Source organism: Lytechinus pictus, chromosome 5 (genome assembly GCF_037042905.1).
Source record: "Lytechinus pictus isolate F3 Inbred chromosome 5, Lp3.0, whole genome shotgun sequence".
NCBI lineage: Eukaryota > Metazoa > Echinodermata > Echinoidea > Temnopleuroida > Toxopneustidae > Lytechinus > Lytechinus pictus.
Genome location: NC_087249.1, coordinates 29333295 through 29358910, shown reverse-complemented (window position 1 = coordinate 29358910; position 25616 = coordinate 29333295). Strand labels below are relative to the sequence as shown.

The 25616-nt window shown below is 36.3% G+C and overlaps 1 protein-coding gene across 1 annotated transcript; it reads right to left on the bottom strand.

Annotated features, from left to right (window-relative positions):
* Positions 1 to 9756: 9756 nt before the first annotated feature.
* Positions 9757 to 20003, bottom strand: LOC129260323 (myotubularin-related protein 12-like). Its single transcript, XM_054898324.2, has 4 exons — positions 19794 to 20003; positions 15097 to 15236; positions 11109 to 11184; positions 9757 to 9935 (listed from the first exon to the last, which is right to left on the bottom strand). The coding sequence occupies exons 1-4, from the start codon at positions 19840 to 19842 to the stop codon at positions 9772 to 9774; spliced, it is 429 nt and encodes a 142-aa protein (XP_054754299.1). The 5' UTR covers positions 19843 to 20003; the 3' UTR covers positions 9757 to 9771.
* Between the last annotated feature and the right edge of the window lie 5613 nt (positions 20004 to 25616).

Sequence of the window (25616 nt, the reverse complement as noted above, 5' to 3'; positions counted from 1 at the left end):
AGTAGTGGTAGTAATATGTGTAGTAGTAGTAGTAGTAGTAGTAGTAGTAGTAGTAGTAGTAGTAGTAGTAGTAGTAGTAGTAGTAGTATAGTAGCAGTAAATCAATTACAGTAGAAGTAGTAGTAGTAGTAGTAGTAGTAGTAGCGGTAGTAGTAGTAGTAGCGGTAGTAGTAGTAGCAGTAGTAGCAGCAGTAGTAGCAGCAGTAGTAATAATATTAGTAGTAGTAGTAGTAGTAGTAGCAGCAGCAGCAGCAGCAGTAGTAGTCATTATCATTGGCGTATAAGTAGCAATCACAGGAGTAGAAGATGTTGTTGTAGTAGAAGATGTTGTTGTAGCAGCAGCAGTAGTAGTAGTAGTACATGTAGCAGTAATCATAGCAGTCGTAGTAGTGAACTAGTCGCATGTACTATCATAAATGATTTGGAGTGAAAACCCCAATGGCTCCAAAAAGATAATATAACCCAAATCTACAGACTCCATGTAAAACTAGAGATCTAGTATGCAAGCTCGTAAAGCTCTGCCTTGACATTTCATATGACGTTTCTTTGGCTGTCTCTGCTATGATCTCCTACAGACCATCAGAAAGACAGATCATGGAGAAAAATCACTCATTTTTCTTTTCCATTTATACATATATTTTAGCAAATCTCAGATGTTTTTGACCTGCCCTATGCAAGATAGTTTTCATAAATACCAAAAATAATTTGTATTACTGCCCCTTAATAAAACTAGCGACGCCAGAGTTCTATGGCAAATGTTAGTGTTCACCAATCATATGAAACGTTTTCAAAAGCATACATACATGTACACTAGCAAATTAAACCTTGCCATTTATCAGTTTGGAGAATTTTCCTGAAAGGCACTGGATAATAAATAAATCAAATATTGTGAAATATGTTATTCACTGAAATTGTCAATAGGCTTAAAGCAATTTACTTGTAAATATTTTGTCCATCATGATTACATGAACTTGTAGTTCTCAAAGTGACTTTTTACCAATGGGTAACAAGCACTTTTAATTGATTAGATTAATCTAAACTTAGAAAGGATTATAGGATAACAAAGGCTGATACACGAGGTACAGTTAGGGTCATTCGATAATGGGCATTATATCTCAAACAAACAACAAACTGTACTTATATCATCAGGATATCCTCCTTGCACAAAGTGCCTGATTGCACGTTTGATGCACAAATCAATTGGACAATTAAATTAATATCTGATAAAAAAGTACAGTGAATATTCTACAACCCTGAACCATAATGTTCAATCTGGTCAAATTGTGCATTTCATGGAGATATGAAGTCTAAAAGTCCCAAAACCCTATTTTGATGAAACCTCAGCAACCATAAAAAAACACCTTCGAGGATCACTTTCCAAACAACAACTGTATAAATATGTATGGTAGAAATTTATTTCTGCAAAAGAAACAAAGTTCTGATTACCCAGGCACAGAATTATGGCAATGGCAAACAAGTACACATATTTGTAGCTCCAGTGAGCCTCGTCCTCTTCCAATAAAATTACAAGAGAAAAATGGGCAAGTCGAGGGGGAGGAAGGAGGTATACAATAAGGGTGAAAGAAAAAAAGAAAAGGAATAAAAACCTTTGCTATCCAGTCTAAAGCAGAGACCCAAATTCAAATTCATATTTAAATTCAAATTCATGTTCAAATTCAAATTCAAAATTTGTACTCAAATTCAAAAATTCAAATTTGGTTTCAAATTCATACTAAAACTCATATATTGAAATTGAAATTCATACTTCATATTCAAATCAATGATTTGTGTACGAGACTGTTGCAATCACATACGTGTATCCAGACAAGACAGAGGTGTGGGACATGAATCTGACATCCTGGCTCCAAAGTCCAAACCTATCTTAGATACCTAATGACCTTCAGAGGACTTCATATCATGGAAGAGTTAATGAACGTCAACTGAAACATGAACATGGATTCACAGCTGGTGCTGCAGGCCAGAAAGCTCACACAAGTCTCATGTTATTCTGTCCCATGTCAATATGACGGAGGTGCTACAGGCCAGAAAGCTCACACAAGTCTCATGTTATTCCGTCCCATGTCAATATGACGGGGTGGAAAGTGCATCAAGTGGGTCCGGAATGCCTGCCATGAGTATACCATCTGGAAGAAGGGGGTGGGGTGTAGTCTCTGAGGAAAGGATGGTCACATGAGGTGGTTTCAAACCGCCTCGATCATAAGAATCCCCGTTAAATTACGAGAACTTTTTTTTTGGCTAAAAAATACCCATTAATTATTCCTGCATTCACACCGCCCCGAAACATATCCTTCGGGATAAGTTCCTGAAGCTACGAGCATGCGCAATATGGTCTGTATAAGAAGGCAAGGTGCGAGATTCAAAATCACTAGCCCAGCAGCCACCCACGGCGCCCAACGACACGCTGGGCTAAAAGTTCCCGTAAATTGCTTTCACATTGCCAAAATACCTGCGACCTTGGAAAAATCCCCACGAAAGTTCTCGTAATTTCGCCAAGTACCTACTATTTAGCGGGTATTTTCTTTCGGGGAAATTACGCGTAGTTTGCTTTCACATTACCAAAATACCTGGTATTTTCTGATCGGGGTAAATTTCCCGATCAGAGAATACCTGGAACTGACGAACTTCGAGGCGGTCTGAAACCACCTATGGATGTGGATCTTCCAGTCGACTCCCAAACAGGGAGAATTGATTCTTGTACTCAACAGTATGACAATCAACTATAAAACTGAAATGAAACTTGTGCTTTTATAAGCGATTCATGTGGAGTATTGGTCAGCATCAATACTGCTCTATGAATAGCAAATTTCATTTAAAAAAATATCCAGCGGACATTACCATCACAAATGGTCAAGGTGGCAAGGAGTTTGGCAATTATCTGGAGTTTTCAATATTGATATTATTACCAATTAATATTTCAGCTGAAGAGAAGGTTTTGGCAAGTTCAAATCCTTTTCAAAACTGAAAAATTATTATTAAATCAATTGGATGTAAATCTAGCAAACATTTCCCATATAGATATATGTACACTCTCCAAAGGAATCATGGAGTTCTAATAGATATTGGTCTTATTTTGAGTTCCAACAAGGCATATATATCCAGGCACATAAACACATGGATGAGATTATTCCAGATTCACTTAAAAAAAAAAAATTAAAGTAATATGGGTGTTATAACCAATATGCAAGCTGGCTGAGGAGAAAGATTTTTTTCCAAGAGTTTTGGCAAATTCTCTGTCACTTTCTTGAATCCAACACTCCCAAAATATGGGTACATCCCTCCCCCAGGAGTTGTCTGCATTATTTCTCCATAATGCCTTCTCCTATTGTTACTGTTTGGCATGCAATATGATCAACCATTCACTTCCAGCCAGATACGTGTACATAGCTCTGCAGGAAATGGCATTGTATGAAACAAAGATGATTGAGTACTGTTCATTAGCCGAGTTCCAACAGACATCCTCTGGTAAACACGGCTCATTAATCAAACAGGTTGATTCTGACTCTACTCATCTACCAGCTTTCTAAGTTCAGAACATCTATATGTAAATTTGAAATATGAAGATAGGCATTCACTCTGGAATAGAACACATGTTTTAGTCGATGTTATTATTGTTGATATTGTATATGTGTGGCGAGTAAATATTAAATGTTACTTATATAGCTGAGATTAAGAGATATTTTTAGGAAGCAAGATGAAGAAGAAAGAAAGAATAAAATCAAGGAAAAATAAGCAACATAAGATTTGAAGAAAAAACCTGAAAGACGTCAGAATGAAGTCAAGTCTAATGAAAAGCATTTCTTTAGATATTAAGTTGAATCAGGAATGTTTAAATTATGATAACCCTATTTCTCTACTGAAGCCTTAACCAGAGGGCCATTGCAGAAAAGTTGCAATTTGACACAATTCCAAAAAATAAACCCAACTTGATATTCAACCAATCAAAAGTGCATATTTGGGATTTGCATTGAATTTGAATTGAATTTGAACTGAATTGAATTGGATTGAATCTACATGTAATTGAATTGATATGAATTGAACTAAACTGAACTGATTTGAATTGAAATGAATTGAATTATTGAATTGAGCTGAATTGCATTCATCTTAAAATTGGATTTCAATGAAGCTCTTTCTGGAATAGGCCTGCTACGGTCTTGTATTATCAGGGGCGGATAACAGAAACGTTTAGATTGGTACCTCACCAAAGGGCAATGTTAATTATTGACCCATCTTGATGCACTTTACAACCACAACAACAACTATCCTGAATGTGATATGATTGCACTGTACAGTGATAGTATTCCGCTACTTGATAACATGAACACCTCACGATAGGAATATGTTTCCCATCCTTTCCAATAATGAGATGTAATCAGGACAAATGCAGTATCTGTCTCACACAGGATATTACAGAACAATACACCCTCATTTCCCATCCCTAGCTATTAAAGCGATTTCAATTGCACATGATGCCTCATGGGTTGAAAATGTTAAATTATCTTGACCTGATTTCACACAAATTTGTTATGTATCTTCTTTCAAAATATCAATTTTTATCATTCAAGCATCTGTTATTGATGTCATTTTATGAAATAGGGTAATAATAATAATAATAATATAGGATATTTATATTGCGCACATATCCACCTTGTTAGTAGCTCAAGGCGCTCCTATATTACCCGGCTAAGCTAGGCGTTCATAGCGCACACAGCTCTAAGGAATTACTTCCTACCGGTACCCATTTACCTCACCTGGGTAAAGAAATTTAAATACTTTAAAAGTTAACTAATTCATATTTATATATATCTGTGTTGGTATGTACATATGTATGCGTGTATAGAGTATGAGAAGTTAATCATTTGAAGTAACTTTGTGTTATATGAGATGAAAGCAAAAATACAGTGGGTTGGCACAATACAATAAAATTCTTTGACAACTCTACAAAACTCACATGGGCACTAAAATGCCAAAATTGGCACTTTGACATCAAATATGTTGGAATAGGATTATTTCAAGAGAGACTAGTTTAATTTCTCCAACTCTTTAAATAGATTCAGAAACAATAGAAACATAATTGTTTAAACAAATAAACAGAACAAGCATGCATGGCCACATTCCAATTGATGCTAAACATTGCTTTGCCATGCATTACGATAAACAGACCATGAAGCTGGCTTATAGAATTACTTGAACATGAATCACATAATTAATTACTCCCAACAAAAATATTGCATTTCTATCATGAATCACTGGAAATAATGAGGTCAGAATTGTTTCTCCGTCTCCCGCCCCTATCTGACACAACAGCTGGGGGCACGGTCGGATCAGCCACTTAACGTCACGGTCAAAAACTTTACAAATCGTTGACACAGCATTGACGGAAAAGTCGCCTTATTCTATAAAAAAAAAATTATTGTCAATATTCCTGTATAATTGGGGCAAAGGATTAGGTGGGTTTTACGCGATGGCAGGAAAAGTGCACCATGTTGTATTCGATTAGGAGTAAAAGTTGAATTTGTTCGTTTGCAGTTACACAATGGCACTGTGAATCATGATTAATATGACAGAATATACTTTGAAACTCAAACTCTTGCTTACACCAAACTGTGCTTTAAAAGTCACACACTGAGGTCATAAGGATGCCTATCTCCATTCTGCACAAGTGACAAACAAAGCCTATTAATGCAGTTTTAGGAAACTGACAAAATCTTACAATTATCATAATTATTATTATCCAAGGTAGAACTGGTGGCCCAATGGCTGACTTGTTATTGCAGCAGGTCCTACATGTAGGTCTAGGCCCAAATCAAAGTTGATTTTCGGGGTCCCTTGTTGAGATTTTTAAGTCCCGATTGCCCGGACCATCTAAACTGACATGAAGCCGTAATAGCTCGAAAACATGCATGCTTTCATATAATATTCCATTAGAAACAATTATCATAGAGCATTAAACAGGGCAATGGTTCATGTTCACTGAATAAACCCAAAATACTTGAACGCAGATCTACAACATCCTTTTGTTTGTTTCCAAGTGTTATATAGGGACTGCATCTGTGGTGTGAGGTGTGTGATTATAAAACCACATACCGTACACACTTGGGTTAATAGGGAACTAATGATATTAGCAGTCACTGGTACACCACCAAAACATTCCATATTATTGTAGAAAATAAATTGGTTTGTAGTATTTCCTTCTTTGTGTTTGTAGTGCAAGGATAATCATACAAACAGGAAGCTCTTGTAAAACCAATTACTTGAGATGTACCTACGTGGCAATAAAACAAATTAGGACGGTTGTGATTCAATTCTATTACTGGATAAGATTAAGTAAATCTCAGCCACTTGTGAGAATTTGTGAAGTAATTTAATAAATTCAACAACTGACCTGGTGGGTGTTTCATAAGGCTCTTCGCGAGTTACAAGCGACTTTACGAACGACTGGTGATCCCTTCTTGTGGTTAATAATACCCACCAGATTTTTCATTGGTGTTGATGTAGTTCCCAAGAAAGGATCACCAGTCGTTCATAAAGTCGCTTGTAACTCATGAACAGCTTTATGAAACACCAACCTGGAATGCAGAGAACATAATAGGATTCTCCATCAGTTATTAATCACTTTGGTTAAAATATGTACAGTATCAACTATCATATTTCACTTCCTTAGAAGAACTGGAAATTACTGATGATTCCATTTGGATTTCCAAAGTTAATTGACTCAGTATGGTCAAAAGAATCTGTAATATGCATTTCCTTCACAAACGGAAGAAGTTACAAATAAACTTGTCCCATAAAATGGGAAGTCGCATATATCACATTTCTGAAGCACTTTAACCCGGACATCTTACTGAAAGACTGGATAATGACCACGATTCCATTATCAAGACTTGTCCGATTATCTTTGCACAAAAATGAGGACAAATCAGAATGATTTGACCATGAGCTGGGACCTGGGAAAAATATCTAAAATCCACTTGATAATTGTCTTTCATATGAATAAATGAACTCATAAATTAAACGATAAATTTTCCCTGCAACTGAGCTATATGTATCAAGGTTGAAAATGTCAAAAGTATGATAATTTCTTCAGTAAGAAATTCATCCACATTGTGCTGCACTTAACCCAGGTGAGATGAATGGGTACCTGAAATGCCACTGCGCTGTAAAAGGCTGCGGGGCTAAAGCCAGGGTAATAATATCCCAGTCCTTTGGAAGCGCATAAGGACGTTATGACATAATGTGATATGCACTATACAAGAACTGCATTATTATTATTATTATTCCAAGCCCCGGTTTAAACAAATGATCGATTTGGATCAATTGCAACTTTGAGACTGATTTCAGTTATGCACTTGAAGGACATGATTTGAGAACATCTCAAAGATGTGATTGATTCAAATCAATTGCAACTGTGTTTGGGGCAGGGCCCTGGAGTATCCCTCAACTGACCTACACTCATCCCCGATAATAATGAGGAAAGATTAGAATGATCTGACCGTAGAAGGACAGACCTGATGAGGAAGGATAGGGGCCTGGACAGGTGGGGGATGCGAAATTCAAAAGCTTATAAAGAGGTTTACAAATCCATCTCCTTCATTTTCATAAATGGGTCATTTAACAGTTATAAGTGGATCACAGCAGTGGTTCTAATAAAAAAAAACCCACAAAAACATGTTACTCCTTATTTTGGTATGGTTTAAGCAAAAAAGGAAGTGATTATTAAGCATGAGGATCTCTTATGCATACCACTCACCCCTCTCCTCAACTTTGCTCATTTACAGACAATTTGCTTAAATGCAGATATATTCAGGCGAGCTACAAAATACAGTATTATCTCAAGGTCTGAAATGATGTCTTCACTTGGCTAAAATGCAAACATATTCAGGCAAGTAACGAAATAGAGTGTTATCTCAAGCTTTGAATTTGACAAGCTTAATAATGAAGTACATCAGCTGATGATGATGATGATGATGAATATGGTGATATCAAAAGCTAAATGGTATTGACTGAAGATTGACCATCTTGCAGCACCGGATCCCAAGACGATGAGACTATGATACACAAGCATGACAAGCAGGATTGAGAAGGAGGTCACCTGGATCACGCTTCATGAAGCAGCCTTTCAGTGATTTTCACCAAGAGATTCAATCTTAGCCAATCAGATGCAAGGATTTCAGTAGCTTTTAACAATTTTCAGTGAAGTCACTCACAAGATATTTCATGAAAAGTTCCTCAGATGATGCGATAGGTTAGGAGCTACAGGTAAATGGGCTGAGGTTTTCATCAGCTTCAGAGGCCAGACTATTAGGGTCTATCGGGTCAGTACGCTGAATGACGGCATGAATTAAGTAATGAACAAACACCCCCAAGGTCTCCCATTTTCCATTTGATTTTGCCTCCCAGATTTGGGTAATTTAGACTATAAACAGAAGCTAAAGGAAATGAATAATTAAAGAAAATGAAACCCAAGAGTGAGTTGGATGCACTGGCATCCACTAGAAGCTCTACACTGAGGTCTAATTACCAGTGATGCCTCCATATTGCAACATTCAAAGCATAATCTCTCTACCAATTCTTCTCAAATGCCTATTTTTGTGACTTTACATAACAGACAAGCAGTCAGAAGATGGCTTATTCTCTCAAGGTAAGATTTAAAAAAAAAAACAGTAATGGGAGAAAAGTCCATTGTTAATATGAGTGGAGGTGTATCCAAACATATGACCATTTTGATTTAAAGCTTCTTAAACTACAAAACATTTCAGCTCAGGTAAGAAAACATAGTGAGATCTGGGGCTTTCTGCATGTAACCAAACCAAGTCTTTGATCTTCTAAAACATACTGATAGATAGTCCTAGGAAATCTTAAACCCTGCATCATATGCTCATATAATCACTGCTATTCTGTTCATTTCCCTCAATTAAGAAAAAACATATTATATCGAGTGATAATACATCAGAGGAGATCTGGGGCTTTCTGAAATACAGCTGACCCGTGACCTTGGTTTGCTCCAATCAGTCACTAGTCCCTGAACATCCGCAGTCCCACACCACCTCCTCAAGAGAGGCTGAGCCTGATTACTTGTTGAAAGAGCAATGATTGATTCAAGGAAATGGTATATCAACCTACGCTTTGTTCCACGGGATTCAGACCATGTAGACATGCTACATGTAGGACCCTGGGGACCTTGTTTATATGCCATGTTTTAATGTCAAGAGTTCATGTTCAAAGGAAACCAAGCCCAGAGAAGTTATAAAGTAAAGTAGGAATGACACTCAGAACAGATAATTTGAAGACAACCATGAAAATTTCAAATACTCATGGCCATTGCCATTATTGATGTTGATACATGTACTTCTAGAACTATTTTGAAAGATGCACGTTTATCTAGATAATTTTAGAATGTAGGCTTACATGTACATCCGTCTTTTTCTAAGACACGACCCCAAGAAGTAACAATGCTGATGATATCTGTGATCTTATGATGATCACAATGATGATGATGTGATGATGAAGACAATGATGACCATGACAGAGGGTTCTAAAACTTTCAGATAAAGGGTTGCTGTGAAGTCAGTATCATGTTACTCTTGAAATACTTCTGACATGCACAATTGCAATCTTGCATACACTATATATGTTCTTCCTTTCGAAAACCCTCCCATAGATCTCGATGCAACAGAAGAATATCATAGATGCAAACATTATTTTAGGTATCAAAAGAACCTAAAAGCAGCAGGCAATGTGGCTCTTGCTTCCTTAGGGTTTCCTGGCATGCTGTCTTACCGTTTTAACCGTGTTCTTGGGGGCAAACTTGAAGCTGAACATGTGTACTTTAAAATTCTTTGATCTGATCTCGATGAGTTTCACATGACTGGTTGAACCCATTCCAGGTAGCATCTGACGTCGTTTACCGTTACTGACTACTTTAAAAAAGACAAAGGAATTATTGTTAACAATTGACAAGATCAAAAAGAGACAAAACTTTAATTGTAAGTGGCAAAATAGCCAAACATCCAGAAAGCATTTTGTTAAAAATATACAAAGTTTTAACCCACTAAACAGAATTTTATCTCAGTATAACAAATGTTTGCCACATACCTTTTCCCAATCATCTCGGGTACAACAGGTCTCAATGGGTTATTATATCATTCAGGCACATTTAATGTATAATTCCAGTAAATAAATACATGTATTTCATACCCCGCGAGTTGGTTGATGAAGCCGATGAATCTTACCTCATCAAAATGCAAAATTTATGTTATCTGTGCATTTACCATATTCAATATGAAATTTATGTTTTGGAAATATGATCAACATTTTTTTTAAAGAATATTTTAACAGGTAATTGAGCTGTCATCTCGGAAACAACAAATTTAGCATCTATGCATAGAACAGATCAACAGGGTAAGACCATGTGATCCATTTCATACTCATTGGCCCGAATTCACAAAGGTGGTTTTGAAAACCCACGGTTGAGTCCATGGTTAATGCAGATTTCCTGTATAAATTACGCTTGATTTAGCGCGTATATTAAAAAATGTCCAATGCTGATGCGCGCTTTTGTCACAGTGCACCAAATTGACGACTGTTGCCGTGGTTATCCACGCTATTTTATTCATGTGTCCACTGTTCTTATTCATGAGTCCACTCTTCAAACAGTGGACTCATGAATAAAATAGCGTATCTAACCATGGTAACAGGCGTCAAATTGGCGCATTGTGACAAAAGCGCGCATCAGCATTGGACATTTTTTATACACGCGCCCGATACGCACTAAATTAAGCGTAATTTATACAGGAAATCTGCATAAACCATGGACTCAACCGTGGGTTTTCAAAACCACCTTTGTGAATTCGGGCCTATAGGACTAAGCCCAAATCACTCACCGTTGCAAAACTCATTCACAAAGTTTGCATACAAAAGTGGAATGAATACTGGACTAGTGTATTTGACATCAATACTTCCTTTCGGAAAGAATATCACCTAACAATGTACATGTACATCTTCAATTGAAACACTTTCAATGGGGTTCCACAACTAATATTCCTTCCTGTTGAAATAAGAGAGAGAGTGGATATGAGAGTTTTACTCACCCTGAAAGAGTTGACCAACGCCTGTGAGTGGAATGTCATTCTCCTTGAAAAGGTGATTTCTGTGGTCTATTTCAATCTAAACGCAAAGAAGACGGAAATATACAATCATTTCTATCAAATGCAGTATGAAGAAAATAATGAGAAAGGGGGGGGGGGGAGAATTTACATGAAGACTCAGTGTGATTTCAGCCCCAAAATGGTCTAAAGAGCCACAGAAATTTGAATTTAAATGCCCCAGAAACTCCCCATTCACTGCAATGTTAAAGCTTATCCAATGTTGCAGATTTCAGCAGTCGGTTGTGAAAAGTGGTGCCCGACAATATAATTTAAAGCCAGAAGAGAGAAAATATGAACAAGGGGTTCAGGGCTTATAAGCCCCTAAAGGTCCCAAAAATGTTATATATGTTGATTTCAATCTCTTGGTACTCATCTGCTAAATACATATAATCTGTGTGTTGACAATACTCCAAGTCATTCCTCAAATGCATTATATGACTTTGGAACAACTTGTTTTTCAGCCAATATTCAAGCCAGGTATTTTGTTGTTGTTTGGGGAGCGGGGCTAAAAATGCATTGAACAGGAGATAAATATCCTAGACCTACAGGTACATGTAAGAAAACTTTCTAGTTTCATTTAATATCATGAAATTTTTATTCTGATGAAGCTGCTCGCACCCTCCGACTGAAAGCCTACCATATGGGGCGAATTTCATGATTGTGAAAAGAAAAATGTCACCACACCAATCCTTATGAACCTTGTGGTTTTGGCTCTTTATTTCAATTGATTTTGATTTGCAAGCTAGGAAATCTGACAGATCGTTTTTGTGAGAGCAAGGCCTTCATTCTTTGAAGGGAAAAAGAATTTTAAAATGGCTTGTAGTCCACTTTGGCATTTACAGGTAGGGTAATGTACATGTTTATAACAAGATATTGAGGTATACAGGCAATTATTGCAAAAATCATTTTAAGTATCTTTTGACAAACATTAAAGATCACTAGTGATATTTCATGAAATAAAACCTCCAAACCTTTCTGACACATATGGATGATTTTCCCCAAACTCCTGAAGAACATCATTTCCCATGATTATCAAGGAAATTCATATACAACCTGTCGAAACAGTAACTCAGATAATCATCATTCAGATAATTTTCTCCAAATTAAAAACAGTCTGGAAGTATATTATGAGAAAATTGCGAACGAACCATACATAAAAATGAACTTGAAATAGTCTTCTGTGATATCCTGTACCTTGAGCCCCCTATCCATCCCTAACTTCCTGCACCTGTCTCCTAAGGAAGGATACTATGACCAGGGATGATCCTCCCTATTTTCCCTGTCCATAATGTAAAATGACCCTCTATGTCCAGATACAACCACAAACCAACCAAAGTTGTGGTCAATGATCTAGAATTACAATTAACAAGTACATGTACAATGTAGGCCTATCGTTTGAATTTTGTATATCTGTTTTTTGTACACTTAAGCAGAAAGAGCAGTTCATTTGTAAAAAGAAGAGTATGAAGCAATATTGCAAGCGCTATGCATGTACATGTATACATTGTACATGTATGCAGGGTAGGAATTAATCTTTTTTTTTAGGGGCTAATTTTTTTTTTTACATTGGGGCTACCAGTGAATATCTTGGGGCAATTTTTTTTTCTAATTCATGGGGCTACTTTTTTTTAATCGCATATCAGCAATTACCTTTTGACATTCCGAGACTCACTGTGACGCCTAAAAGCTCAGAACATTTTTAACTGTAATTAATGTATACATGTTTGTAAGTTTGCATTTTGGTTGAGGATTTGTTCAAATAGACTCACATACATGTATATGATATTAAAGAAAGGTGTTCACCATATATGAATGTCCAGGCTTGTTTATTCTTTAGTTTTGTCTCAACTTTGAATAGTGATATCAGCCCTGAGTGATATAGTGATGAGCAGTTGAATGAGTGGCTATTGAGTATTAAACATATCCAGCTGAGCAGATCAACGATGCTGTTAAGGCACTGGCGCTGGCTCTGGCCGTTTGGCAGAGCCAGATTGAACTCGAATTAAAACTTATCCATATCGCACTCCGACTCGACGATGTCGATAATCAGCGCTGTCACAATCACTAGCTGATCGCATACAATTCTGTGCATGCCTAGTACACATAATATACCGTACAATGCATGTGGTCTCGTTACCAGCTGTGCAGTCTAATCGTGCACGCGTACATGTACATAAGCCATGCGGCAAGTGCGTCAACAATTCTAAAAACCCCGTGCTAAAGACTATGCGTACTCCGCATCCCATATTGCATTGCGCGTTTATTTACAATCGCGAAGCTTCCGGTGTTACGGAAGGCTCGGATATTGCATCGACCGTTCAACTTAAAGCTGGCAAGGGCGATATAAAAGATGGGCTTGCTCCGCCGCCGGAGAACGTAATTATGTGAAGTATTTTTTACATTGTCGATGGTATTTTATTGGGGCGATTCTGAAATAAATAGTGGCCCCAAAGCATTGGGTTTTGAGAATTTTTAGGGGCGATTTGGGCTGTCATGGGGGCAAAATCGCCCGTCGCCCCCGTGTAATTCCGACCCTGGCTGCATGTATGTAGGCTTATATGATGCATACTCTTCATAAATATCATTTTGCTGTTATGATGTTGATTTGGAATGCAAAATTTTGGTCACTATGCTTATTTCTGATTTCAGACCAAACTTTACCCATTTCGGTTAATTTTAATATTATATTTCGTGATTCTGATTGCTAAGAAAAGTAAGATGCACTGTCACTATGGTAATTGTCAGATAAAAGAGACAGAGTCAGATAAAACATGAGGCAAGTCCTTTCATGAATTACTACTCAGGTGATACAATCAATAGGAAATGATGAAAAATACCTACCAGTTTGAGTCATTTCTAAGAGACAATGTAGTATTTAACATGTATGATATTGATGTAAATTTGGAATAAAGTCTTTCATATTAAAGGCTATGTTTTCACAGGCACACAACCATCTCCAAAAGATGAGAATATTTTGTTATATTACATAGCCTATGTAGGTTCGAATCAGTGATAGCTGCGAGGATCGCATTTGGTATATTCGAGGTTTTGACGTCACCTCAGTGAATATAACTGCGTTGTATTTTCAATTGCGGCGTTATATTCACTCAGGTGACGTCACTCGCTGCTTTTAAGTTGCGTAATCATGTAGTTTATTTGATGTACGCGCTAGTGTTAATGCGTCGATTGCATGAAGAACGCGCTTGATGTATTTTCCAGATTTTTTCTATTATGACGTAGACAGATCAGAGGCTCAGAGCTGTAGCAAGAATTTCGGTTGGGGCCAGATGATGAAGGCAATCTCTGATGGCGAATCCATATAGACTATATAATATAACAGATATTGCCTGGTCTATCGTTTTAATAAATAACATTTCAACTCCCCTCCGAAGCTACATTTTTCCCTCGGGAGAATATTTTCCCTCAGCGCTGCGCGCTTCGGGCAAAATATAATCCCTTGGGAATAAATATTACTCCGTCGGGGAGAAGAAATGTTATATTCAAACTCTAGGTAGGCAATATCTGTATAATATCGCTCATTTTCAACTATAATACATCCTCAAAAACGTTTATCAGTCATGCACAGGTATTCAGAGGCATTACCTATTGTTCATTTTTAGTTCAGAGATCTTACAAAAATAGTTGGCAATTTTTTGTGCGTCTTCTGACTAATCCGAATGTACAATAGGTGCAAGTTCAGTGAGAACCAAACGACACATAGAACATGAATGAAGGGGTTCCCAACCTCTTCCACTATTGCCATTGCTTGGGTGTGAGTGTGTCTGTCAAAACACATCCTAAAGCCACAGTCACATCAGTGAAACCGACTCCGGACAGACCAAAGCTATTGCATTCATTTCAAATGGAATCTTATTGGGTCCATTTGGGGGTCAGTTTCACTGGGCTGTCTCCAGTAGCATTACCAACTTACCACATGTTGCATGGGTCTATTAGCTGTGACGAAGCTGATTTTGAAGTTGGTGCAGTAGAGTGATCCTGATATTCCACGGTTCAACCCATTGTAGGAATCAAACTTGAGTACATTTGGTGTATGACCGATGATCACCTCACCTAAAAAGAATTGAAACAAGATGGGTTTTTTTAATTATCTATGAATTTCGAGGCTTTTACATGTAATGTAAATCATGTCTGGATTTGAGGATTTGAACATTGGAGGTGTACATTACATGCAACTGATATCACCTTTGACTTTTGATCTAGCTTATGCCTGGTACTTTTCAGCAGATTTCAGTTCTTTTACAAATTTTTTTCTACTCAAAACTTGAGAAGTTTTTTATCAAATATAAAAGGCAAAAATAGACACATGTACACTGTACAAGTATGTTTTTAAAGGGATGGTCTAGGCTGGAAATATTTATATCTCAATAAATAGAGTAAAGTTCACAGAGCAAATTGCTGAAAATTTGATCAAAATCGGATAACAAATAAAGTTATTGAATTTTTAAAATTTACATTATTCTGGTGAAACGGTTCTAGGCATGTCTTTATGAATATTCATTAGGTGGGCTGATGATGTCATATCCCCACTTGTTCTTTTGTATTTTATTATATGAAATTAGGTTTATTCAAAAAATTTCTACCAAGAACTAAAACAATTGGATTGACAACTGAAGTGCATTAGTTATTTATTGCCGCAACTTATTTCATCATAATGGAGACACATCATTTACACATGTACACTGTATGAAAAAAATGAAAAATTTATGATTTCATGTAATAATATAAGAAAAAGTGGGGATGTGACATCATCAGCCCACCTAAAGAATATTCATGACGATGTGCATATAACTATTTTCACAAAATATTGATAAACTTTAAAATTCAATAACTTTGTTATTTGTTATCCGATTTTGATGAAATTTTCAGCATTTTGCTTTGTGAATTTTACTCTATTTATTTAGATATAAATATTTTCAGCTCGGACCATCCCTTTAATTTAGAAAATGATTTATAATAATGAGGACAATACATACATAAATAGAACACTTTAATATATTAGTATTATATATGGCAAAAAGAAGCTGCTGAAAACTGCTTATCTAATAAAAGAGAGCCAATGGAGTAAATTAGAAAGTCAAAAAGGGGCCTAAGCTTTCGATCCTAGCAGAATCTTCATCTGAGGCAAAATGACAAACATATAAAGTTGAACAACCATAATATAGACCACAAACAAGTTACAGCAACACTAGAAACAAGGAGACAAAAGGGGCATTAGTGAGTAGAGAAGACCAATCAGGTTAGTGAAGGGGATGAAAGAAAAGGAGTAGGCAGACACAAAGGGAAGTTAGTGTAAGTAAGGCCAGTAAAAGACCTCAAGCCAAGAGGGATTAAAATAATGAGGCAGGCAACATCAAACAGGATCTGGAACAAAACAGTGATAATGGGATGAAAAAGAAGAGAATTAGTGAGAGGTGGGTCAAACAGGTTACAAAGAAAGGCTTAATAAACTGGTGCATAAGAGTGGGGGGAAAAAGAAAAAGAATGGGGAACAACTGATAATGTGCAAAAGACATATAAGTATATATGATAAAGCATTAAACAAACTAAGAGAAGTATTATATATGTACATATTTGTAATGATACTGGATAATGTGAACATTCCAGATACAGTACATGTACAAATTCTTCATCTTTATCAACACTCATTTCAATTAAATGAAGAACAAAATTAATTAATTAATTAATGTCAAAATGAAATATTAATGGGGAAATCATTTTTGCTATTCAAACACAGGTCCAGAGTACTATAGAAAATACATGTATAACAATATTTTCTTCCTTTATGTGACATTGTTGATTCAGATTTTTTATGAACTACCGGTATACTTGTAAATAAATATCTCCATGGATGAAACATGAAATATTTATTAATAGCATTTATGAACCATGAACAGATTCTTAGTACAAATATATTTATTTGACTTCCTGATATATGCAAATATCATGTAGGATGCAAAATAGATAAATAGATTAATAAAACAAAGGAAAAAAATGCCAAGTACAGTGTGTGTGTGTGTACATACAGGGGATGTGTATTGAGTTTTTACAGAATTGTATCAATTCAGATACGATTTGTCTATAATGGGGTGTTGCAAGAAACTTATGATTGATACGATCGTAAGGTCATTTTAGGTCATAAAATCAATCAAAAGTTATGCATTTCATTGGAAATTTGCAATTAATTGATGGTCTCTTTCTTGCATCAAGACATACAAAATCGGTTTGTTTTTAAAGGACAAGTCCACCCCGACAAAAGCTTGATTTGAATAAAAAGTGAAAAATCCAACAAGCATAACACTGAAAATTTCATCAAAATTGGATGTAAAATATTAAGAAAGTTATGACATTTTAAAATTTCGCTTAGTTTCACAAAACAGTTATTTGCACATCCTGGTCGGTATGCAAATGAGGAGACTGATGACGTTATCCACTCACTATTTCTTTTGTATTTTATTATGAGATATGAAATATTCAAATTTTCTCCTAATTGTCAAGTGAAACAGTGATCAATTCCTCCCTGAACATGTGGAATTAGCATTGATTAATACTATATGGTTCAGTCAAGTCGGTCCCTATAGTCAAATCTGCAAAAAATGAAATATTGTATAATTCGAACAATAAAAAACAAAATAAATAGTGAGTGATGGACATCATAGTCTGACTCATTTGCATGTCACTGAGTTGTGCAGATCACTGTTTTATGAAAAATTAGCGAAACTTTATTAAAAATGCCATAACTTTCTTATTTTACATCCGATTTTGATGAAATTGTCAGTGTTTTGCTAGTTTGATTTTTCTCTACTTATTCAAATCAATATTTTGCTGGGGTGGACTTGACCTTCAATGAATTGTTCATGAGCTCAATGGCACCATATGGCGCTGTGAACATTTTGGACGAGTCCACTATTGAAATACGTGCAATTTGGTAGTTCGTCAGGTTTGCACAAACTCGTAAAATCACTCGTAATTTTGCATCTGAAATTTGCAATTGGTTGCAAATATTTTCTTGCAAAACCTCCTGAGACCAAACTTTACATGCAATGCTGCCTTCCGAAATATGTGATCCAGGGTTCAAACCTTGAACCTCTGTATCATTTTGTAACATCATCATGTTCATATAGCTTGAATTACAGGGGCATGCCATTATGTCCAATCTGTAAAATATGAAGACTACTGTAGGAACCCCACCAAAAAAAAATTAAATACAAAAAATCAATAAATAAGTAATAAATAAATATGCAAGCAAGTAAGCCAGGAAGTAAGTATAGGTAAATAAATGAATAAATAAATAAAAAAATAAAAAATAAAAAATATATAAATTAATTAAATAAATTACCGGTAATAAAAATATAAATGAAAATAAATTTCAAAAAAATTAAACAAATGAAAAAATTTAGAATGATTTTCATCCATATATATGCCAAGTATATTTGATACTGTACCTATTTCCAATAAATGATTCAGCTTCTTTACATATAGTTGAATCATGTTGAATTTACCTGTGAACTTCAATTCACTAACATATCTACAGCTATAAAGAAATGATATCACACTGCACTGCAGTACATGTACATATACATACACATTGGCAAGCAATGCTGCTGTCACATTAGCACATCATCAGAGCTAAACTTTGTCTAAATTTAACTTGTTGGATCTCTTCACATGGAGGTGATAACCACTGACATTGATGACAAAGCAGTATTACTCAGTGTTTTTTTAAAGACAGGTACAAGTATGTTGTATGTCGAGGGGGAAAAATTAAACTACTAGTAACCTTTTAACTTAAAAAATATATGGAGGCTTTTTTTTTTATTTCTTTAAGATATTTATTCCAAACGTTTGGAGTCATAAATTTGCCATTTTCTTTTTTACTTTTCTTGTTTTTCTTAGATACTTTATAGCAGTTAAATGTATATTGTATGCATTGTATGCATATGCCAAGGCAATGAAAGTTATGTATCAAATTGGTTCGTAACAAAATTTTATTGATAAGCAATAGCTATCCTATATTAATTTTCACAATAAAATTTGAGAAATTTGAATTTTTATACATTTTCAAACTAAAATTCCATCAAAGACAGGAATAATGCAAATAAAGCCTTTTTTTATACAAATTACATGTATATGCCCCAGTAAAAATAGTTCAATATTCAAAGCAAAATTAATGATTTAACTATAAATATTTCTAATCAAAATGATGACTTGAATCACTTTTAGATGTCTAGAAGAGACTTCTCCTATAAACATTAGGCAATGCCCTAAAAAAAGCCCTAATTATCTTTTGATTGATTTTGTCCTTCTTAGTATAATGTACCATCAGTATATCATTATTACTATAAATGAAAGTTTCCATAGAAATTAGACTGATAGCAAAGTCAATGATATATTAAAGTTGTTTTTTTTGGGGGGAAGGGGGGGGGGGTTGTAACAGTGACTATAAGAATTACTTTAATGACCTACACGGCTACAGAACTGCAACAACATATTTATTTTGGTCAACAAGCGAAACATTTACCCCCATGTTTTCTCATTTTATTTAAAGTTTCCTATAATAAAAAAACAATATAAAATCATACAGAAAAGATATATTTATCCTTTGCTTACCGGGATAGAGATAAAGATCACCCGAGTAAGTAAACGAGGTGCCATACATGATGAAGGTTTAATATTCCAATAAATCCTCAGAGAAACATGCGATCAGAGATACTCAACAAGTGGCAACTGAGTAGTCACGTCCACTGATGTCGTCAAGAAAAAGCCCTGCCGACTTTCACCAGGGGAAGGACTGTCCCCAGCCAGGACTCAAAACAGAATGGTTTCTTCAACAGTGAGTGATGTAGTGAGAGTTCGAACTCTTTTCTAGATAGCAGACAGCTGCTAAATCGTTTGGGTGACGGATGCACAGATCGTGCATGTTTATGACAGGAGAGGGCGCTATGCTGTTTTGGAGTACTTGTACATATTGGTTATTAAGCTGCATGGACACGTCTTGTACAAGGCTGCTGCTACATGTATAACCTGTTCATTGAGGGTATCACAGGCCTAATTCATTCCCCATAGACTCGTGTGTTAAATTGGCACTTTAAAAAATTCATGAAAAATAAGGATGAAATTCGGGGGTCGAATGTTTACTACCAGTGGATAGGATATATATCTGGCAATCCATATCTGACCAGAAAAGGGTCCCTCGACCGGCTCATTTTAAAAATAAATTGGCGTGTTTGAAGACATCGTCGGGGGGGGAGCAGATTCATCACCTCAAACAGCAAAATAGCCCTAATCCTTCCGCCAGTCAAAATATAGTCCAAAATAGGTGATATTTCTTCCCAATTTGGGAAAAGGAAGTTCAGTAATTACCAAAAATAGAATCAGTGTTAGATGGACAATCATATGCATACACTTTGTCAATCAGCCATATCAAATAAAAAAAATAGCAATGGGTTGGCTCGAATGAATATCTATGGCATGCCACTAGTGATTAGGCCCGTGCAGCCTGAGGGGAAAATGTCTATATTGTCAGCACCAGAGTGTGCTATACTATTCAAATTACTGGATTGATTGATTGATTGTATGTCTTTTCAACTCTTGAAGTATCACTTGTAAAAGAAGGCAAAATATGATGGCACTAGTGGATCAAAAACAAAATCAATTTGAGATACGGTAATTACAGGGATTACAATACACATATTCTGTGGCATTATTATTGAACTGGACCCTCACAATTTGAAGATTAAAAAAATCACTATTTTTCCCTTTATAGTCTATACTAAAAAATACTAACTAAGAGGCTGTTCTCACTACGTTCCTAAAACTAGTTTACTGGAAACTAGTTTAGTGGAAACTAGTTTAACGCGTAGTGAGAACGGTCAAAGCGGTCTTGGAAGCGATCTTCCAAACCAGTTTGGAAAACCACCTCGCGATGTAGTTTTCAAGATCGCTTTGCCTCGTTAAACTGGTTTTAGCGTAAGTGAGGACACAACCGTTCTTCGGGAAGCGATCTTCGCACATTTTGAGCGCGCTACTCCACACGACAGGTGTAGAATGCCTATGCTGCGGTTTTGAATTTCGCGCGAAACGTGTCACCCCACTGAGAGCCTTTCCATAGCAACAAGAGCACTTTACGTGAAGTGATTTTGAAAACCACTTTTGTGTGATCAAGTGGGAACGCTAGCAAAGCGATCTTCTAAAGTGGTTTCCTGAATCGGTTTCCAGTAAACTAGTTTTAGAAAGCGTAATGAGAATGGCCTCAATAACAAACTGAACCTATTCATAATAACCTGAATATAGAAAAGTCTGGAGAATTGGTATAAATGTTGGTGAGTAAAAGCTTGGCCCTACTATAGGAGAAATATATTCATATTTTGGGGTGTCATGTAAACAACAGATAGAAATCACTATTTGTGGCTTTTGTGCACTATGTAGATTGGAGGGTATGAATTAATAAAGGTTGGGTTTGAAAATTTGTTATAAAGTAACCTAGGCCTGTAATTTAAAAAAATGTTAGATCGGGAATTGAATACAAGAGCAAAATAAACAGTGTATCAAGACTTCCTTGTTCCTATTATGTACATACACATGACAATCATGATGAAAGACAACTTGACCATACGATGGAAAAGTTGTCCCATTTGAGGCTAAATGGGCATGATGCGCGCGCACTGTACAAAGTCAATGCAGTGGAGATGTCAAAAACCACACGTACAAGGACATGATTACAAACTATGCAAGTATGAGATTTTAAGCCATCTTGGGTTGCCTGGAAATTGATTTTCTATAATATATGAAATATCAAAGTCAGCCAAATATGACAATGGATGCCCATTTCAACTCGTCAGACTTTTCTTTCTAAAGACCGACCTTTTTTGTTTCTTCTGCAACAACCTCCAATGCTTTAACACGCAAATTGCATGGTTCACTCAGTCACAGGCGGCAATATAGTGATTTCAAACTCAATTTCAATCTCCTGAATGAATGTAATTCCACAAATGGGTTTTCAGGAATTTGACAGAGAGGAATCTTCTATACTTTACATTTTAAAATCACTGTGATTGGTTAAATATTGGCATCAGACTTTATGGAGAACCAATGATAGCTCATTTGACAGTGTTGTGAAATTTGAAACACATTCGCGGCCTAATTATCATAGCTATTGTGACGTCAGACTGATGCGTTAATGCGATCAGATCGCACCATTCTTTAATGGAGATAATTGTCTGGCCATCGCACAGGTTACACACACAGCACATAAAGTTTACGCGTACCATACACAGTGTATACTACTACAGTTGTAGTACAGTAAGGTGTTTTTTCATCAAGAAAGCAAATTACATGCCGGTAGGTTTTGCAAACCTGACGAACTACCAAATTGCACCTATTTCAATAGTGGACTCTTCCAAAATGTTTACAGCGCCATATGGCGCCATTGAGCTTATGAATAATTCATTGAAGGACAAGTCCACCCCAACAAAATGTTGATTTGAATAAAAAGAGAAAAATCCAACAAGCATAACTCTGAAAAATTCATCAAAATCAGATGTAAAATAAGAATGTTATGACATCTTTAATTTTCGCTTAATTTCACAAAATAGTTACATGTACATGTACAGTATATGCACATCCCGGTTGGTATGCAAATGAGGGAACTGATGACATCACTCTCTCACTATTTCTTTTGTGTTTTATTATATGAAATATTCTTATTTTCTCATTTTCCTTTGAAACAAAGTCTTATTTCTCCCTGAACATGCTGAACATGTGGCATTATCATTGTTTATCATTTTATGGTTCAGTCAAGTTGGTCCTTAGGGGAGACCGGGGTAAGTTGGAACGCGGGGTAAGTTGAAACATTGTAATTTTCTTTAATGTCTTTAAATAAATTTCTGCAATACTGCCCTCAGTTTATTGTCATTATCAACAGCCATCCACCATATTACAGACAACACATGTGCAACAAGCCTGGTGAAGTTAGAAAGGATTTTTTGTTTTTGACCTTCTGAGTAATTTTTTTCTCTTTCAGAAATGTTTTATTATTTCAGAAGTTTATAGATCAAGTTGGTCAGTTTGGGGTATGATAGACACTTGTACCAAGCTACAAAATGAAGTGGTGAAGTCCCTTTTTTCATGGACCTATTACGAATGGACATTCAACGAATCCCCTCCTTTGGGCCGAAGACCGTCACCGCTAATCCTTTTATAAACAGAGCGCTGGCAGCTGACGCCCATCAAGCCGGTCGAAAAACATGCTCTCACTGATGGACAGCGGAAATCAATTGTTCGCTGCTCCTACCCATTGCGATGTTGTTCGTTCACTTTATCAAAGGCAACGTACAGCAGCGAACGTTAGCGCTATGAAAATGATAGCAGAAACAAGAAAACAGGCGTGCATAAACATATTTTTTACGTACATCGCAAACAACCGCACATGAAATGCATTGACATCACCTTACAGATCCGTATATCTACGGCAAAAAAGCAGTTGAAATTCAACCGAGAAATGTGCTGAAAAACGTTAAAAATGCATCTTTTTCGGACAGTATTGATGTCGATAGTAGCGCTTACCTTCGGTCAGAAGTTGATTTTCATTTGGGCATAAAATTCCACAGGATTGATGAAATTTAACGGGATTTTTTTTATGGTCGGACGACAATCACACATTAAAGACATCCTAAAATAATGTACTGAAAAACCGGATATGAATTGCGCATTGCATTCTAGGTAATGTAGGGACTTTCCCCGGGGGGGGGGGCCACTTCCATTCACGAGTGGATACCGTGCGCGACAATGGGGTCTCGAAAAGCACCCTAAACACGTATTTTCCATATACTGAAAATGCACCCCTTAACAAGTATTGGCGTGTAAAACCCTACCCTTAACAAGTATTGGAAACAAAACGATATTCTTGGCAAGTATTCCCTGAATTGAACCCCTAAACAAGTACAGCGATATTTCATTTGTTATGTCACAGACGTCGGTCGTCGGTTTTACCTTTACCTATTGGGTTTAGTACAGCCCCACCTCCCACACCTCGCGCAAATCGTACTCTAAACACGTGATTCTTCAGGCAAAAAGTACATCATTTATAAAACATTTTAGTCTTAATTTTGTATACCCTCGCAAATTTGACCCTAAACACGTAGCTTTCCTAGCAAAATAGATACCCTTTTTTCAATATTTTAGTGTTTTTGACACCCTTATTACGTTACGTACGTAACGTGCCCTATCTTGAAAAAGACATCCTTTTTACATGTTTTTTTGGTCGCGCATGGTATCCACTCGTCAATGTAAGTGGCCCCCCTGGGGGACTTTCCCTATTGGCAATCGGGGCTAAAACATGACCGTCTTTGATCGAAAGAGGGCCAGTGATCGATCGGTGACGATCAATGGCCGAAAGGAGCTTGTGTAAACAATCGCCCCGGGCGGTCGTCGTAAAAACCGGGTAAAGAGTAAGTTAAGGGTTAGACAGCGATTTTGACAGCTGGAAACAGGTGGTGGTCATAAAATGCTCTCGTTGAATGTCAATTCGTAATAGGTCCATGCTTTTTTGTGCTGTAAGCTTATAAACGTCAAATGGGCCTCCGGGGTTAGTTGGAACAAAATTGAAGGGGCTAGTTGGAACATGTTCCAACTTACCCCAAACATAATTATGAATAAAAATATATAAAGTATTTCACACTCTTCTGAACATGTATTGTATACCATGCTTGTTTTGTTTATCAGTTAGGTCTGAGTGTGCATTTAAGGCCTATTGTAGGCCCCTAATGCAATATTAACCCTTATCAAACTGGGGGGGGGTCAATTTGAGCCCCCCCCCCCCTCGAGAAAGTTGGTCACTACGCCGTCGCGCGAATTTTTTTTTTATTACACTGCTCGCTGACTTTTTACTTTCAAGTCTTGCGCGTCATTTGAGACCAAATTTGCGGTGCCTGTGTGCGCGGTTTCGAAATTACACAACATTTTGTACGTGCATGTCGGACCCAAAATTGCTCAAAAACGTGATTCCATGTACAAGGTCAATGCAAATTGTGTTTTTCAACCAAAGGTCATAAATGTATGATTATTTTTTACTTTTGTTGGTTCAAATAGATTTATTTTATGTTATTTATGATCACAAAAGAGTCCCGACAAGGTTCATCGAAAAAACATAGGTTCGAAAAAACAAAGAAATACAAATAAAAAATATAAAAAATACATAAGAAATTATATTTTTTGCAATTTTTGGTGGATATTTATTATAAATGTGAAAATTGATACTCTCACCAAAAAATTAGCATTCTACTAGCTTACTAAATAGAGTTAAAGGCAAAAACATACAAACAAACAAATTTAGGGCAAATTTCATATGCTTATTTGCATAATTAATTAATGCAGTGTTCCAACTTTTAATACCCCATACAACTTACCCCGTATCGGGGTAAGTTGGAACGTTTG